Here is an 18,408-nt window from a genome sequence, read left to right as displayed (position 1 = left end):
TGTCCAGTGTTCCCTGCTCTGTATCACTCTTTGGGAAGCTTTGTTATGACCCACCCGTGCCGTGTTTTTTCATTCTTTCCCCCTGGTATTAAGTTGATCTGCTTGTTTCTTTTGGCCCTGGTACTCTGTTGAGGTGGAGGTCTTTGCTGTTTTTATAGGGAGAGTTGCCTTGGAGGGCTGTGCTCAGCACGCGGGGACCAAGTAGGCTGGCTTTATTCATACTTCAAATACAATTAATTCCTTTCCTCCAAGGAGAAATCGGAGGGAGGAAGAAGCTGCTCAGGAAGCACTGGCAGAGAATTTCCTCTCTCGGAAGGGAAATTGGCCATATCTCAAAAGAATTTTCAGATGGATTCAGGTAACATGACTGCAGTGCCCAGTACAAAATCCTGCCCCACTGAAATCAGGGGCAAAACTCCCATTGCCTCCATTGCAGCCAGGATCACGTGCCCAGGCAACAGCTGGCACTAACTAAATACATGAAACTTTTGAAATATCCTTAAGGACATGGGCAATGTCTGTGTGTACTTGGGGCCCACATGGACCTGCATTTCCTCCTGTACTGTGGACAGATAGAAAGAAGCCCCTCCTGAAGTGCTGAGCTGCTCCGGTGAGATGCTCAACACCCTCAGTTGCCACTGAACTTCAATGGGAGTTGAGAGCATTGAACACTCCCTGAACACTATCCAGTCTGAATCAGGGAGTGAAAGGGGGAAAAAATAAACCCACAAAATAAGTTCTACCATCTTGAGATGCCACTCTCAGTGCAGACTAGAAACTTATCATTTTTCTTAAATGAAAGCTTAGATTCTTGCACATAAGATAGCAGCTTGGAACAGATCTCATGATTAAAACACAGACATGGAAATGTGGAGAGAGCTGGCTTAGATTCTTTGCTTTGCCACAAGCTTCCTGGGCAAGTCACTTACCTTTCGGTGACTAGTTTTCCCCATCGGTAAAATGAGATGAGAGTGGGCTGTGGTGAGATTGACTTCATTTGTATATGTATGTAAACTAAGTTAAGATCCTGGAGTGGAACTTGCAGAAATGCCAAATACTATTACAGTGGTAATTTGATTGTTCCAATTACCACCGTCCTGCCTTGTAGTGGAGAACCCTTCTATAACCTTTGGGGAGGTGGAAACTTATCCAAGGAATCACTTCAATTCACACATCAAACCCTTTTATCATCATGGGTAAAAACAGCATCATTAAATGGAGACTATAATGTAATAAATCCCAAAAGTTTAGGCTGGATTTATATAGACCTTTGCTATTGTTGGGAAACTAAATTAGTTTTTCTAGTGACCCACCTGGGTACATGAAAATAAGCCAAATGGACACCCTAGCAACAGGATGGCTACAGTCTGTACTTGGCCTTCAACCTCAGCATAGAGAGCGTGGCACATTAGCAGGTAAATGTAGGACCTTCTGCTGTGTATTTGTTATATGACATTATGCAACTATGGGGTTTAAGACTAATTTAGAGTATATTGAAAACAGACAGCCCAGTTGGCCCAGGCATCAACCTCACGTCTTTCAAGCCCCTTTAAAAAAACATTTCTTCCATGAAGCCCACAAAAGTCTAAAACAAAACCCAACCACTAAGTCTCCTGCACCTCTGGATTTCTCAGGGTGTCTATGTTTTAGATTGAAAGCTCTTTGCCCTGTCTCTATTTTTGTGTATTGTACAGAAAGGAGGATATCGGCACTTCGGTGGCTCTAAACAAATTCATATTAGTAGTGGTACTACTAAATCTATTTAGAAACCAGGAAGTACATCATTTTGGCAATATCGTTAAAGAAAGTAATCAAACCTGACAGCTCCTCTAACAAATCTTTAGAATGAAATGCAGTATTTTATTTATTATGATAAGTACAATACTAAATTAACCAATACTGAAATTTACAGCTATAATTTTGTTGGGCCTCACAAAGAAATGCACCAATTATAGACCTAATCCTGCCACACTTACTTATAAGAATAGAATAATCTTTCCTAATAGAGCTGGTTGAAAAATGGATCCAAATTTTCACAAAAAATTCATCAGAACATAATATAAGAACGGCCATTCCGGGTCAGACCAAAGGTCCATCTAGCCCAGTATCCTGTCTTCCGACAGTGGCCAGTGCCAGGTGCCCCAGAGGGAAGGAACAGAACAGGTAAACGTCAAGTGATCCATTCCCTGTCACTCATTCCCAGCTTCTGGCAAACAGAGGTCAGGGACACCATCCTGTTATTTTTGGGAGGGAGAAGAGAGTTATTGATAGGTTACACAAATGCCTGTCAGGGATGGTCTGCTTTACTTGGTCCTACCTCAGCACATGGGGCTGGATTTGACTTCTCAAGGTTCCTTCCAGCCCTACATTTCTATGATTTTATGGTTGACAATATTTGAAATGTTGAATAAAAGTTTTGTCAACATTTTCCATTTCAAAATTTCAGATCTCCTTAACTAGTGGGAGTGGCTGAAGTGAACTGTAAGAACTTCTGACATGGGTTGCAGAATTGGGCCATAAGCACAGGTTCATGAGAAACAGTTCTCCCTTCTTTTTTATTTTTAATTTAAAGTATTTGCTGAATATTATGGGCTCTGGGGTCCAGAGTCCATCTTATGGAATCCAAAGTCCACTGATGACATGAAAAATGCCAAATGTTTTTGGTGACTAAAAGATAACAATGACCAGGTACTTTCTCAAATGTAGTGAAATTTTTGCATCTGAGTTTCATTCATAATAATCATAGAAATGTAGGGCTGGCAGGGACCTCGAGAAATGATCAAATCCAGTCCCCTGTGCTGAGGCAGGACCAAGCAAATGTAGGCCATCCATGGCAGGTGTTTGTCCAACCTTTTTCTTAAAAACCTCCAAAGATGGGGAATTCACAACTTCCCTTAGAAGACTATTCCCATGCTTAAAGTTTTTCCTGCTCTCTAACCTAAATCTCCCTTGCTGCAGATTAAGCCCATTACATCTTGTCCTAGCTCTATAGTGCCTAGCGCTTTTGATCAGATGATCTCAAAGCACTTCACAAAGGTAAATAAATGTCATCATCTCCATTGTAGAGAGGGGGAAACCAAGGCAAAGTGACTGGTCTAAGGTCATCCAGCAAGCTATTGATAAAGCCAGGTTGAGAACCTCACTCTCCAGAGTCCCCATCCTGTGCAGTAGCCGGAAGACTAAACTGCCTCCTACCAAACTAACTATCCCCTTGAAAGCTCAGCCTCAGCAGAAAGACAAAGCTGATACATCATTGTAAATACATTATTATTGTTCAAGCCTGTCTCTGCCACTTAACATCCAGAAATGATAAAATTAAAACTATAACTGATAAATAGTGGTAAGGAATAAAACTTGAAGCCTCTGATTATAGTCAGTGGAAAGAGTCCCACTGATTTAAGAACTTACCATTTAAAATATAGACATCAATTGATTCCCCTGTTCTGCTTTCTTCTTATTCATTTACCTACTCCAAGACAATTATGTGCCTGCTCTGTGTAAAGAATGGATCTCATATCCTGCGGATACCCAGACTCTGTGGGACTGAGTATATCTCACACAACATTGAAGACTTCTTCTTGAAACAGGAGGAGATTGGGTTTTATAAGCTAACATGGTGGTGATGATAAAGATACCCTAGCAGAAGATGAGTTCTTCTACCAATAGTAAGGGAGGGATTTGGGTGGGAGCCTGAACTATTAAACAGTATTTGCTTCCTGGTGAAAAGTGGATCAGCACGTTGCCATTGCTGACAGTCTCATTTTGAAACCAGTGATGAAGAAAGTTAAGGTGAATGATGTGTCACTTGTACATAGTGGATCTGATTCTCATCTCATTTGCTCTGTAATTCAGGAGCAGCTCCCATGAAGCTAATCCAGTTATCATTGTGGTATAAAACTGACATAAGAGGAGAATTAATCCCTTGGCTTCCTATATACTTTAGTCTATTTTATTAGTCATCTGTGTAATCTCTTAAAATGATGGAAAAGCTAATCTAAATTGATTTTCAAATAAACACTCGCATAAATTGAAATTCAGGTCCCACATTTCAATTTTCTAAAAATAAGGGGTGGGAGTAGAAAACCTAGAGAGAATACAAATGTTTTCACAACATGAAAAGAGAAAAGCCTAGGAAAATAGTTGTTTCAGATGCAAACGTTGTTGTGCATTGTCAGAAAGGCAAACACAACAGCATTATGCTGGTACATGAGAACCAGAGAGAGACACTTGCTGGAAACTGAAAGTGAAATTGACCCAGTCTAATTTCACCCTCCAGGCTGAATAAAATGCAAAAAGTAAACAAACAGCATAAATGGTGAAAAGGAAAACCCATAGTTGAAATTATTTTAGTTTTTAAAATGTACGGTTTTGTCATTAATTGGAGTTGACTGGATAATAAAAAAAACAGATTTGCAAATACGTTGGTGAATTATACAGCCCTTTTCGGTGAGCTGGCTCTTTTCTCTGCATTTGACCCTTATCTTGCAAATGTTAATGTATTTGCTGAGTTTGGGACAGATCTATCAGACTTAACTGGAGGATGGGTATCATACATGTATATTTAAAAAGTTACATGTGTTTTAACTGCTTCATCGCAGATCCCTGCACTCCAGCCTGTGGCTTTCCAGTGAGCTTCATTGTAATCACAATGAAAGTCTTTTGTGTGTGGTTAGGGCACTGGCCTGGGAGACCCAAATTCAAGTCCCTGTTCTACTTGATCCAGAGCAGTTTTTCATCCCAGACCACTATGAATCAGAGGAAGAACTTGAGTATTCCACATCCAAGGTCTAGGCCCTAACCACCAAGCTACAGTCAGTCTCTCTCTCTTTCTTTGACCCAAAACTCTCCTGATGAAAGTTTCATGGCAATTGATACATCCCTGCAAAATGTTTCAGCTTTGACGAATCAGCATTTTTTTACCAAAATGTAATTTCAGTGACAATGTTCTGACCAGCTCTACTCGTGACACAATATGTCCATCTCCTTCGGATTATCGTGGGATTTCACTTCACTCTTGTGAATCTGATGGGTTCAGGCCTGGGCCAAGGCCTCTGTGCTCTAGCTATTCCCAGCTGCTGGAACTCCTCTTATTAGAATAGCCCTACTCTAACTTACACCAACAGCAGACACAGAGCAGTGCTGTATAACTACCAAAGTGACACACAGCCACCTTTGCAACCCCTTAGGTTGTGCATTACGTCACATTTGCAAGGTTTTCTTTGCACACGTGTACCTAGAAAGTTAATAAAAAACCCAAACCCATAGATTTTACAGCCAGAAGAGACCATTATGATCATCTAGATTGACGTCCTATATAAAATTACTGTTTTTCAGGTGATCAGAGCATTTCACCCCATGACTTCTGCATCAAGCCCATATCTTCTGGATTAGCTTTGACAAAGAGTTTAAATTCTGCAGAAACTGCTGGAGCCATTAGAAAAATACCAGGACACTGTGCCACTACCTGCTGTAACTAATCCAAGTGCTGTAGACAGAAAGAATCGTTAGACACCATAACTCACCCACTCCTGGGGAGGAGGGACCAGAAACCCTGGCTCTGTTTCTCCTTTAGCAGATATTCTAGGTTAGAACTTTTTTCAAAATTTAGAGGTGCAACTAAAAAAACGTGATGAGAAACAGCACTCATTTGTCTTTTCATTTCCTTTAATTTCATTATTCCTCATTCTGAAGAACCTCTGGTACAGTATGGTATAATATAGTTTTGGTATGTTTTGATTATAGTTGTTTAGCTTTACACACAAACACACACACACACACTGAATTATAGTTATAATGTACAGATGCTTTTGCTGCAAGCCTTTGAAGGTCAGTTTTCACCATACATGGATTGAAATAAAATAAGAAAAAATAACTCTAGCAGTTTTAGGAACCCACTGGGTTCTCCCATCCCTAAGTTTTAGGAGCCATCTGGATTGTCTCATGCTTGGTGGGAGGCAAAACTTCACCAGTGTTGCTCATCCTAGTAGTCTGAAAATTCATAAGCTTCCCACCTGCAATAGTTGGCAAAATGTATTAGAATATGTTTTTAATTGCTGTTAACTTTTCCAGGCTCACGGCTGTTAAAATGAGGCTCAGACACTAACATTGCTGAAGCGCAGTGTGAGAGACTGTAAATAGGTTCCCAGTTTGGTTCAGAATCCTGCTAACAGGCCAAGGACAAGTTATAATGTTTATTCCTAATAACATCCCTGCTTGGTCCTTTAAAGTGAATATAAGAGCACTGAAAACTGCTCCCATTCTGAATGAAACTGACTGGGGCTCAAGCCATGAAGTTGGGAATTGAATCCAAACTTCCATAAATGTTGTGGAGTGGGGGTGGATCCAGGGCTTTGGTTCAGCCTATCATGATGCTAAGGGCCACGTGCGAAGTGTAGAACAGAACCTCCACAGAAGGTAGGAGTGTTCACATTCCTGGTTTTGCTTCAGGTTTATCGCTAGCATTAAACCTGTCCCTTTTGTCAGTATGATGGAGATGTACTTTGGATTGTGTACTGTTGGAGAGAGGCATTCATTATATCTCACTTCAACAGCATCTTTGGGAATCAAGTCTTTTGGCTGTGGATGATGATGAAGTAAAGGAAATTACAGGGCATTTAATGTAACCAGGAGTCAAGCCCAGAGGGATGGTCCCCACCTTGGAACAAGGGTGGAGTACATTTTTGCCTACCCAGCAGCACGCCCACAAAAGCCCACAACTATTTGGGACAAGGTTAAGGCAGTTCACAGTCTGCCAATTGCATTGACTTTAATGTGTCCCCTGCTCAGAGAATGTCAATACCGCTTTCCTGAACTCCGCCTGTTATATCTAGAGGAAAGGGGGTTAGCATTGTCTTCCACCGCTCGCCCCAGGAAACATGATATCACACTTGAACAAAAGCGGGAAGGCTGACAGATCTATTGAGATGGGTGTGACTACGATACACACCTAACTGGTCAAGTCCTGTGGAAAAGGCTGTGACTGGCAGCTCTTCAGTGCCAAACTCAAACGAGCACACTGTCTGTGTTTATTGCTAGTCTGTGAAGCTTGCTTTTGTTTCTCACACATTCCTATGACTTCATGGATTTACTTGCTGTGGTAAGCGTCTGTCTCAAATCTGGACCTTAGCGTCCAAAATCTGGGTGCTTACTATGATTCCCCCCAGGTTTGTACCAGCTTGGACCTTATCTCGCTGCCACCAGATAGAATTCTGGCTCCTATCAGCCCTCCAGTCGCCCCAACTTATCCCTGGGGGACCCCACAAGACCCAGAGCCCCCTGGGTCTCCCTATCTCATCCCCCAGCTTCCCCCCCTTTCCTTGGTATGTCGGCCGGAACGATGCCTTACTATGCTCCTTGAATACAACCCAGCGAGGATAATCTACTTCCCTGAGGCTATGCATCAACTAGTTAAGCTCACACAAAGAGATTCACCCTCCCTTTTCTCGTAGCATTAACTAAGAAAAACCTCAAACACAAGAGAACGAGTTGATTCTCTCTCTCTTCTTTCCCCGTAACTTTTTCCCGCTGGGACAATAGGAAAGTAACCCATAGGACATGGGCTTTTCTCTCCCCCCCTAGCCTGTGACAGATGTAACAAGCTCCGGGCACAGAAATTTCTCTCCCTTTGCCTCAATAGGAAAAGAAACTCCCACAAGTTTAAAAGAAACTTTATATAAAAAAAGAAAGAACTTACATATACTGCACTCTGCATTAAGAACTCAATACAGGGATATGGCTTATAAGAAAATAGGAATAAACAGTCTGATTTAAAAGATAGCCCAATTAAACCAGTCCAGCAAATCAACACCCATGTAAATACAAATCAAAGCCCATCGCAGCCGATTACTTTGGTTTCTTTGTACTCACACTTGATAGTAGAATATTTGAGAGAAGATGGAGTTAGAAGAAAAGCTTGTTTACTCACAGCCGAGGAAAACAACAAAGACCCCGAGTTTCCAGTTCCCTCCCAGACTCTTAAAAAAAATCCAGGTCTCTGACTGGTCCTCTGGTCAGGTGTTTGGTTCCCCCTTTGTTCACCCTTTACAGGTAAAAGAAAATTAACCCTTACCTATCTACTTATGACACTTGCTTCCTGTAGCAATCAGGTATACGCTATGAGCTGGCCTTAAGGAAGAGACCAAGGGGGGATTTGACTCTGAGAAGGGTGTAGTGTTGTCCCATTCAGTTCAAGTTAACAAAGCTCTCTTTTTTATCTTCTGTATGTAACACTCAGTGCATAGCCTATCTGCCACTAAAGGGAAAAGTCAGTACTGATCTGAGAGTTAAATAGGATGCATTGCTATACATCTACAGCAAGCAAGCAACCCATACCACAAAAGAGGAATGCACACTATACAACCTAACGTAGAAATAATTATATAACAATACACACACACTCATCACATTTTATGTAAACTTTTTGGCCTGCATATAGCCACAGACCTTTCTAGATACTAAAAAAGACCCTTAAAACCCCAGACCTTCTTGTTGACCATTCATCATACTTCTGAACATTTTTGTGACCCATAAAGATCAAGAGATTGTAGAACAAGTTATATTGCAGTGAACAATTCTGTTTTCTTTTGTTACTACTGTCTGTCTCTTACTGTAGCAGCCTGCAGTTATGTAGCAGATTACATTTTATCTAGAGATGGCCTGGAGCCAGAAAAATTAGATCTGAAGCTACACTTTTCAGGGATGAATAAAAATCTGGGGTGCTGGTTGGAGGCCTCTCTCTAGGTTTATCAGGTTTATGCTTTGTATCTTACACTGAGGAGATTGCCTAGAAACAGGTCAGATGGAGACACAGTGGTGTGAGTTTACACATCAATGCTGAGAGAGAACCACATGGAAAGAAGATAATACTCAGAACAATGAGTATTTGAGTAAAGCATTTCTAACCCTTAAGGCTCTTAATGCTATGAAATAAACTTTGCATTAATAAAATCATAAATATACATTTACCAGTTATGGGAAATCCGTACCTAAGAATTAGTACTATTTAGACAAGTAAATGATGTCTGGTAATAATATTGTTGACTCAGACTTGTTTTTAAACAGTATTTGCAATGAACCAATCCGTTGTATTTAATGCATATTATTCATGCTTCAATGTACAATAATTAGTGTCTAGACTCAGCAGCTGAAAGAATCTAGCTAAAAATAAATACTAGATAGAACACATATCTGATTTTTATCGGTTAGGGTGTGTTTCACCTCTATATTTGTGAGGTGGACAGTAAGAGTCAACATTTACAACAGATTTTACAAAAAAAACCAAAACAACATGTGGTGATCATTTCCAAGCGACTGGCTCAGGGAAAAAGTTTACTGGCTCAGCAGAGAAATCCACACTGTAGCGTTTGTAAGTGTGAACAAACATCAGGTAGATTAAAAAGGATTTAGCTACAGATCCCAAATGCTTTCTGCCACCCTCTGACAAAGAATCAGGGCATAATCCTGCTATCTTCACCCAAAGTGAGAGATCCTTACTCATGCAAATAATCCCACTGAAGTCAATGTGAGAATTATGCTAGTAGAGATACATCAGCGGAGTGTGGATTTTAGGATCAGACACTTTTGTCTGTACATTGTGTGAGAAACAGTAAAGCCACGGCACCTCGACAATGCTAGCTCAGTAACTAACGCAAAGTCTTACCTGAAATCATCAGGCTGAATCCACAGAGAATTAAATGTGCTAAAGAGTCCATGCTTTCCAAAATACCTCCATCCAGTTTCCACAGCAGCTCATGGGGTTAGGATTATCCTTTCAGTGGGGTAGACCTTGGTTACTCTTCCCTTGCATGGTATGAGGACTCTTGTTTACAAGTCAGAGGCAAGAAATTGCAGTGCTGGAGTGGGCTATAACAGTCTCATTGCTGTCTGAGTACAGGGAGTTTAAGTTCCTTTTTCCTGTTTCCTTTGTAGATTAGGATGGGAAAGGCAGGATCTTAAAGGCATTTTGTATCAACAGGACTGTGAGGCGCTGCAAACCCTGTCCATCTAGCAATACATCATAACACTTATCTGGGGCGGTTGGAGAGGCAGGGGATTGCTCTCAGAGAACCGGCAACGGGTCATGGTCAGCAATGTCAGGAACAATAGTGGCATCCTCCAATAGGCGGAATAGGGCAAATAACAAGCTCTCCATCTATGTACAGCCTGTGGAAATTGTCATCCCAACCTCTGCTCAAACTACAGATCTGCTAATTGCTCCAGAGATCACTTTACACTTCAGCACTTCAGTGAAGAGCTTTCGGGAGGCAAAAGTCTTTTCATTTATTTATTTAATCCACTCAGAAGGAGCTTACTGCAAGGCATCTACAATACAAACGTTAAGGAGAACCTAACAAAACAACATGTCAAATCCGATAATGACCAAAACCTAGAGCTCTCCAGCAAACCACCCCTTTACTTCATGTATTTTACTGGAAATTATTATTTTTTCATTCCAAGACTGGAACAGACTCAGAAATTTGATGTAATAATAAATCACAACAAGATTTGTTTTGACTTCAGTGGAACCTAAATGCCACAGCACTGGAGGGGCCTGGGAGCAAAGTTAACAGCATAAAAATAAACAAGATAAAAACCTAGAAAGTAAAACCACATGAATAGAGGAAAATTAATCATACAAGTGGAGAGGTAGCACTCAGACAAACCAGTAAAATTGCAAATAAAGGGCAATCCTATTTACAACCACTTGACTAAAATAAACCCAGGTTATTGCATTAGAAGACACTGTAGTCTTGCCAAGATGCCAACAGCCAGAATGACACTTCAAGGAGAACAGAGAAATCAGTTCTCAGTTTCCTCTGGAAAGTGAGTTGCGGGGCTGACTGTCTGGCTACGGTGAAAAAATGACAGGAGACATTAGGTTTAATCAGGCCACAACTTTATTATTAGATAGATGTCTGGGACTAACCTGGTGGCTAAAATGTGCAGTGCACGTGCAAAATGTATGTCCCTCCAGCAGATCCACTGCCGGAACCTTTCAATTCCAGCCAATTTTTTGGGGAGAGACTTCCACAGCTGCCTTCCCCATTTATCCACGTCCCTCCAGCAATTTCCTTGCCACGACCTTACCGACCACGCCCCCTAGTAGGAGGGGTTACGGTGGACTATAATGATGTGGGGGTTGGCTCCCTGCTGTACTAATCATAGCAGTCCCCAACTGCCCCTGGCTTGCTCAATTACCAAGCACCTCTCCTTAATTCCTTTGCCAAGCCATTTTTCCTTTCTTTTGTGCCTTAATTTATGGAGCACCTGCACTGAACATCTGCCACAAGGAGGCACCATTGGCTGCCTCCTCCCACACACAGCCGGGTTCCCAGACATCTCCCAATGCCCTCTTTTATATCAGCCAAAAATATGGCAGCACCTGAGTCTGACAGGTGCACGCCATCCTCCTGAAATAACTCTGGTGCCCCATAACTCTGGTGCCACATATGCCAGGATGTGAAATTACTGTCCCCTCCAAGGGCAACAAGAATTTGGCAACTTCCCTGTTCACATACTTCCTGGTTTTGTCCACCCTGGTGGGGATCATGGCTCCCTGCCAGACCCTGTGCTGAAGTGTATCCAACCAGACAATGTTAACATCCAGAAAAATTGCCAGGATCTGCATCAGGTCCCTCCTAGTTCGAAACATTAACTCCACCCCTTTAAGTGTTCCCAGATCATTTTTTCCCAGGTCTATCACCAATATATCCGGTGGCCGCTGACACGTCCTCAAGCATACAACAGTGGTATCAGTAGATCCCCTAACATGCTCCTTCGTGCATGTCAACTGAGTAATGCTTTGCCACCGAATCCCAGCTGGGAGCCCTCAGGCAACCTGGATGTGTGCCTATGCACCCAAAACACAATATTGTGCCCACAGATCCACACCCTCGTGTGTGTAGTTGGCTGTCCCATATCCGAAATGAGAACACAACCAATTAACGTTGATTTTCCACCTGTGGTCTTACATACATTTGGTATGCATTAGACTGCCAGCGCCTGAATAGCCTTTGCTTCCATACCTATCTGCGCTGCTGCCATAGCCACCCTATTCTAAATGAGTGGGAATTGAATTAATGGACTGGCAGCTCCAACCTTGTTAGCCCCCATCTCAACATGGTAATCAATTGATATGCCGTGAGGGAACTCCAGTCTCCACGTACAAAAAGGGGGCCTTCTCCCTTCCACCGTATTGCCATGCAGGCCCTCAGCACCCAAATGGGGCAGACCCCAGGCTCGCCACCCTCCCAGAGGGTAACGAATGCACTCCAGCTAACTTGATCAGACTTTGACCTTCGCAAGTGTAATATCACTGTGTGCTTGTGCCAGCTTATGAAATTCCAAAGCCTTTCCCGTAGAATCCCTGATGGATCCAGGCACTAGCTCACTGATCCTGAAAGCATCAAAAAATGCAGTCAAGAATGGTGCCCTGAATAGGGACATCTCCTGTGCACTATTACATATGACACCGAGGATGTGAAGGAGGTCCCTGAGCATGGAAACCCTGATGGGACGACGGGAATCCTCCCTGGATCCACTGCTATGTGACCATCCCGCCAAAAATCTTCAAATTAAGAAACCCCTGCAAGGATCTGGGTAGCCATTTAGCCTACCAACAAATGTAATGGCTGAAAGGCGATTGGAGATTGTGGAGGATGCCAGTTGATGGGTTGCCAATGACAGCATTTACCGCAGCACCTGTTCCTCTGTAACGGGCCACATTGCCGACTGGCCTTCCTGCTCCTGAAATTGTATGAATTCATGAAAACTTTTCTTGTAGCTCTGCCACGTGCATGGTGCCACTGATCTCTGGACCACACTGACAACTGTCCTACGCCAAGGTTCCCTACCATGAACAGCATGTGTCTGGGTTCCTGGATGGCAATCCCTGACCTGTGCGTTTACTGTTGCTCCTGAAATCACCTGAGATTTGCATGACTTGTTCCACTTTGTACAGCCTGTAGTGTTGTGGAAATAACATCATACTCAATACATTTAATTAATCATAGCAGCTCACGCTAACCGATCCCCCATCAGATGCTGCTAGCTCAGTTGGGTGAGTGACAGCTGCACCCAGAGCCCCCACATCTCCAAGCCTGATAGGCTGTCTCTGACAATCCAATGCACTCGCGCACTGTAGTCTTGCCAAGATGCCAACACCCAGGATGACACTTCAAGGAGAACAGAGAAATCAGTTCTCAGTCTCCTCTGGGAAGTGAGTTATGGGGCTGATTCTGCTTCCAGTTGAAGACATTAGGAAAATTCCCATTGATTTCAGTGGGAGTAGGATTGGGTCCCAGGATGTGCTCTGCAAAAGGTTCCCAGATGTCAAGAAATGCAGGCAGAATTTGCGCATGTCACAGGTTTAGCTTGCAGCGGGCTTGCTCAGCAGTTGTTCCCCTAGAATCAACCTTTTACTTTCCCCCATCAAAACAATAAATACAGACCTAGGGTGCAACTCCCTGTGTGCAGCGACCCAGAACTTGTGTGCCATGAAAGTCCATCTTTAAGTGTCCTTCAGTGCCGCATGGGCACAGAGGTACATTGCATCATTCCCTTTACTCACACACCCGAAGTTCACACACAGACTCCAACTGTTTGTCAGACTTTGCAGAAGTACCAACTAGCCAGCAAACACTCCCCAGTCTTTGAATTCCTGGTTTGAATATCCTCAGTATAAGGACGTTATTTGCTTAATTATTTATTTTCTTTTGATTTAGAAAAGTAAAAAGTGCACAGGCCAAGCTCTGAGCACCCGCCGATTATTTAACATTGCAAAATGCAATAGAATCAGCTCACTTCCTTCATCAACCAGTTGTTCATAAGTGAATACTAACAGCCCCTTACACAGGCCTATACCTCAGTCCCCAAATCTCTTATACAGCTGATTTTGTTTGGCCCACGCTGCATTAAAATTCATTCTGCTTTTTCCTTATTAAAGAGGAAAAAATCAAAGATGGGCTTGCACCAAAACCCAAACCCACCAAACTCTGTGAATGTTTGAAGTCCGAATCCAGATCCACTATTTACGAAAGGCCTTTCTATTTATAATCAGCTGAACCAAAATCCCAACTCTAAACACCCTCAAACTCTAGGGTTTTTGAAGTTTGGCTGCAAGTCAAAATGTTGTTCATTGAACCCATCACTAGCAGGAACTCTGCCTAATTTATTGTCTCACTGTTTCCTTGTACTCCCCTGTCTGTCATCTGTTATCGGCTGGCTCATACTTACACCATAAACTCTTTGGGGCATGGACCATGTTTTGTTCTTTGTATGTACAGCATCTAGCCCAGCGGGGTCATGGTCCATAACTATGGCTCCAAGGAGATATGCTAATAGGATAATGATATAAATAAGCATCTTTTTTTTTTGGTCTACTTTGTCAGTTTGCTCAGTGTTTTAACTCATTTAACCCAGGTCCTGGCTCCTGAATGAAGTTACCATTGGTCCGTAGCTTATTTCAAGGTAAGATAACCAAATCTCATTCTTCAGGGGATAAACTGATCACTGGGGAGATCAGGCGGGAATTCCATCCTCTCCCCATTTGCAAGGCACTTAGTAGACATGAAGTACTACATAAGGGCTAAGTATGATTATCATGATTATAATACAGCATGCATAATCGAAGAGGTCCATTATGAGGATAATTCACTTTCCTCTGAAGCATTAGTTAATGCCCACTGATCATTCTGTCACTGAAATGTAACCATCTCTGGGGTGAAGAATGTCAATTACTTAACAGCATACAGCAATATTATACAGTAGTTTAGAACAGCAAGTGAAGAATATTGCATCCAACTGAAACTGCCAGGGAAGAATGTAACTAGCCGAGTTAGAATCTAACCCACATACTGAGCTGTAAATCTGGTATATTTCAGTTTGCTTTTTAAATACAAGAACAGTTATTCTTTGAAATAACTGCAGATATCAGTCCTGATTCAGCAGAGTACTTATGCATGTGCTTGAGTTCATGTTTAAGTCCATCCCTATTCAGAGAAGCACTTAAACATCCTGTCTGTTGATGTGCTTAAGTTCCACTGAAATGAAAGTTAAGCATGTACTTAAGTGCTTTGCTGAATCAGGGCATTAAAGACGTTGCATTATACATGTCTCCCCATTGTTTATCGCCATGGATGCATCAAAATAACTTTTGCATATTTTTTTATCCCCAAATTTCATTTATTACTCACATTAGCTTTCCAAAATGTTTACATAGGTAAAAGTAGGTTACTTCGTCCATCATTTTTAACTGATGTGGTCTCAGTGGGATGACCATGTCCTTCCAGTTGAAAGCTGTTTTCACTAAGCAGTCTTCCACCTAAAATTTAAAAAAAATTGCTTTGGTGCTAGTCAGTACTTTCCCCCTTATATCAGCATAACATATAGGGTCAGACCCTGAGCTGGTGCAATTCAAGGTAGTTCTGTTGGCTTCAAGATCTGGCTTATATAGCCTATGGATTGTTTCCCAGTCCAGATGGAGTAAAATCCTTCTCTCTCTTCTGTGGTGTGACAAGCTATCTTGCAGCAGAATCAGTGTGGCTTGTTTTTGCAGGGGCGGCAGGGTGTGGGAGCAGGTGAAGTTTCTATAAGATTCTCTGTTTGATGATGTGCTGGGGGTGGACATTGTTTACTGACAAGATTGGAGATCTGCTACTATATGAATATGCTTGTCCTTATGTGATGGTACCCCATAAGGCTTCATGGGAAAATGCTTATGAATGTATATATGATATAACTGGAATATGTTTTATGCTAAATATGCCGTGTAACATATCTCTGTAAAGGTTATGGTCTACTGAATCTATTAATCCTATTTGTGTGCTGTCATGATATAAACCCCCACTCTGAACCTTAGCGTCCAAAAGATGGGGTACCAGCATGAATTCCTCTAAGCTTAATTACCAGCTTAGAACCTGTAGCGCTGCCACCAACCAGGAATTCCACTGCCTGGTACACTCTGGTCCCCCCAAAACCTTGCCCGGGGAACCCCAAGACCCAGACCCTCTGGATCTTAACACCAGGAAAGTAAACCCTTTCCCCCACCGTTGCCTCTCCTAGGCTTTCCCTCCCTGCGTTGGCCTACCCTGACGACAGGATCACTGTGATTCCAAAACCTCCTTGAATCTAACAGAGAGGAAAATTCACCTTCTCCTCCCTCATTTCTCTTCTCCCCCTACACGCAGACTCTTCCCTGAGAGAGAAAATAATCCTAACCACAGAGGAAATTAACCTTTTCTCTCCCCTTCCCTCCTTTCTCCCGACCAAGTCCCTGGCGAATCCAGACCCAGTCCCCTGGGGTCTCACACTAGAATAAAAAAACAATTCAGGTTCTTAAACTAAGAAACTTTAATTAAAGAGAGAAAAAACAGTAAAAATTATTCTTTGTAAAATTTAAAGATGCGATCAGGCTACAGGTATTTTAGCTATTAGGCATGGGATACCCTCCCAGCCTAAAGTATTCAAGCTACAAATTAAAATCCTTTCAGCAAAAATACAAATTTGAACTCCCTCCAGCCAAATGCACAATTAAACTCCTTCCAGCCAAATGCACATTTGCATAATAAAAGAAATAACAAACATAAGCCCTAACTTACCTTATCTACCTAGTACTCACTATTTTGAACTGATAAGAGCCTGTATTGGAGAGATTGGAGAGAAACCTGGTTGCACATCTGATCACTCTCAGAACCCAGAGAGAACAACAACCAAATTCTAACAGCACACACAGAAACTTCCCTCTCTCAAGATTTGAAAGTATCCTGCCCCCTGATTGGTCCTCTGGTCAGGTGACAGCCAGACTACTGAACTTGTTAACCCTTTACAGTCAAAGAGATATAAAGTACTTCTGTGCTATTAACTTTTCTTATCTGTTTATGACATATGCATGTATCATTTTTGTATTTGACGTTATGAATATTGAGTGGGCATTGGTTTGATTTTTAAGTAGTCTTTGTAAAGCATTTGGTCAGGTTCTTGAGAAAGGAATGTGCAAATTAAGTGCCCAATCAAGAAGCACTTAAGGGACAATGGATCTTTGGGGGCTCCAATCAACATAAGAAGTCTACATGAGGACGTTCAAGGTAGCAGGTAAGCCATGGCTGCTGCCTGTAAAAACTGAGTCACGCATGGACATGTGACTTGCCCGTGGGCTCCAAACTCCATCTTGGAGCTGGACTTTGCACAAGAGAGAGGAGGGGGTCTCCATCCACAAGAGAAAGTCTATTTAAACCTGTGGGAAACCTCTCCATTTTGTCTTCAGCTGGCTCAGGAGATAGCCTCTCCATCCCCAAGGATACCTGAAAGAAACTGGAACAAAGGACAGTAACTACAGGTGGTATGAGTGATTGCTGGACCCAGACTACAAGGAGACTAGTCTGTAAAAGGAAACTTACTGGAACTGCTGAGGTTTTATCTGTTTTCAGTTTTCTTAGACATAGACTGCCATGTTCTATTTTATTTTACTTGGCAATTCACTTTGTTCTGTCTGCTATTACTTGGAACCACTTAAATCCTACTTTCTGGATTTAATAAAATCACTTTTTATTTATTAATTAACTGAGAGTATGTATTAATATCTGGCGGGGGGCAAACTGCGGTGCATCTCTCTCTATCAGTCTTATAGAGGGTGAACAATTTATGAGTTTGCCCTGCATAAGCTTTATAAAGGGTAAAATGGATTTATTTGGGGTTTGGACCCCATTGGGAGTTGGGCTTCTGAGTGTTAAAGACAGGAACACTTCTTAAGCTGCTTTCAGTTAAGTCTGCAGCTTTGGGGCACGTGGTTCAGACCCTGGGTCTGTGTTGGAGCAGACTGACATGTCTGGCTCAACAAGGCAGGATGCTGGAGTCTCAAGCTGGCAGAGAAAATAGGGGCAGAAGTAGTCTTGGCACATCAGTTGGCAGTTCCAAAGGGGGGTTCTGTGATCCAACCTGTCACACTTACCCATTGCAAAGGGCAGCTTAGGGGTCATTGTTCCAGCCATGTGGCTGCAGTGGTAGCCATTGCCCAGCTATGCTGCCAGGGCTGGAGCACACACGAAAAAAATTAGCTGGTGCTTAGTATCCACCAGCAGCCAAGCTTCCCCCTCTCCCCCCAGCACCTTTCGCTCACCGGTGACACTGCTGATCAACTCGACCTCCCTCCCAGTGCCTCCCGCCCCAATCAGCTGTTCTACCACATGCAGGAAGTGCTGGAAGGGAGGGGGAAGAGTGGGGGATGGGGTGCACTTGAGGGAGGGGGCAGAAAGAGGCAGGGAAGGGGAGGGCCAGGGGCAAAGCGGGGGTAGTGAGAGGTGTGACGGGGATGGTGGCTTCGGTGGAGCGGAGGTTGGGCCTGGCATGGGGGCGGGGGTGTTGAGCACCCCCTGGGAAGAGAGGACGTCGGCGCCTATGCTGGGAAGTAGGGAG

The 18,408-nt window shown here is 42.8% G+C and overlaps 1 protein-coding gene across 3 annotated transcripts in view; it reads right to left on the bottom strand.

Moving 5' to 3' along the window:
• Positions 1-9,858, bottom strand: part of TEK (TEK receptor tyrosine kinase) — a 68,185-nt gene extending 58,327 nt beyond the window's left edge. For all 3 annotated transcript variants that reach the window (XM_032783904.2, XM_032783905.2, XM_032783906.2), the window contains exon 1: positions 9,659-9,858. In XM_032783904.2, the coding sequence (XP_032639795.1) occupies positions 9,659-9,710 (52 nt within the window). In that variant the 5' untranslated portion in view covers positions 9,711-9,858. The remainder of the gene's footprint in view (positions 1-9,658) is intronic.
• Between the last annotated feature and the right edge of the window lie 8,550 nt (positions 9,859-18,408).

The sequence above is a fragment of the Chelonoidis abingdonii genome, chromosome 6 (assembly GCF_003597395.2).
Source record: "Chelonoidis abingdonii isolate Lonesome George chromosome 6, CheloAbing_2.0, whole genome shotgun sequence".
Lineage (NCBI taxonomy): Eukaryota > Metazoa > Chordata > Testudines > Testudinidae > Chelonoidis > Chelonoidis abingdonii.
This window is presented reverse-complemented; position numbering and strand designations above follow the sequence as displayed.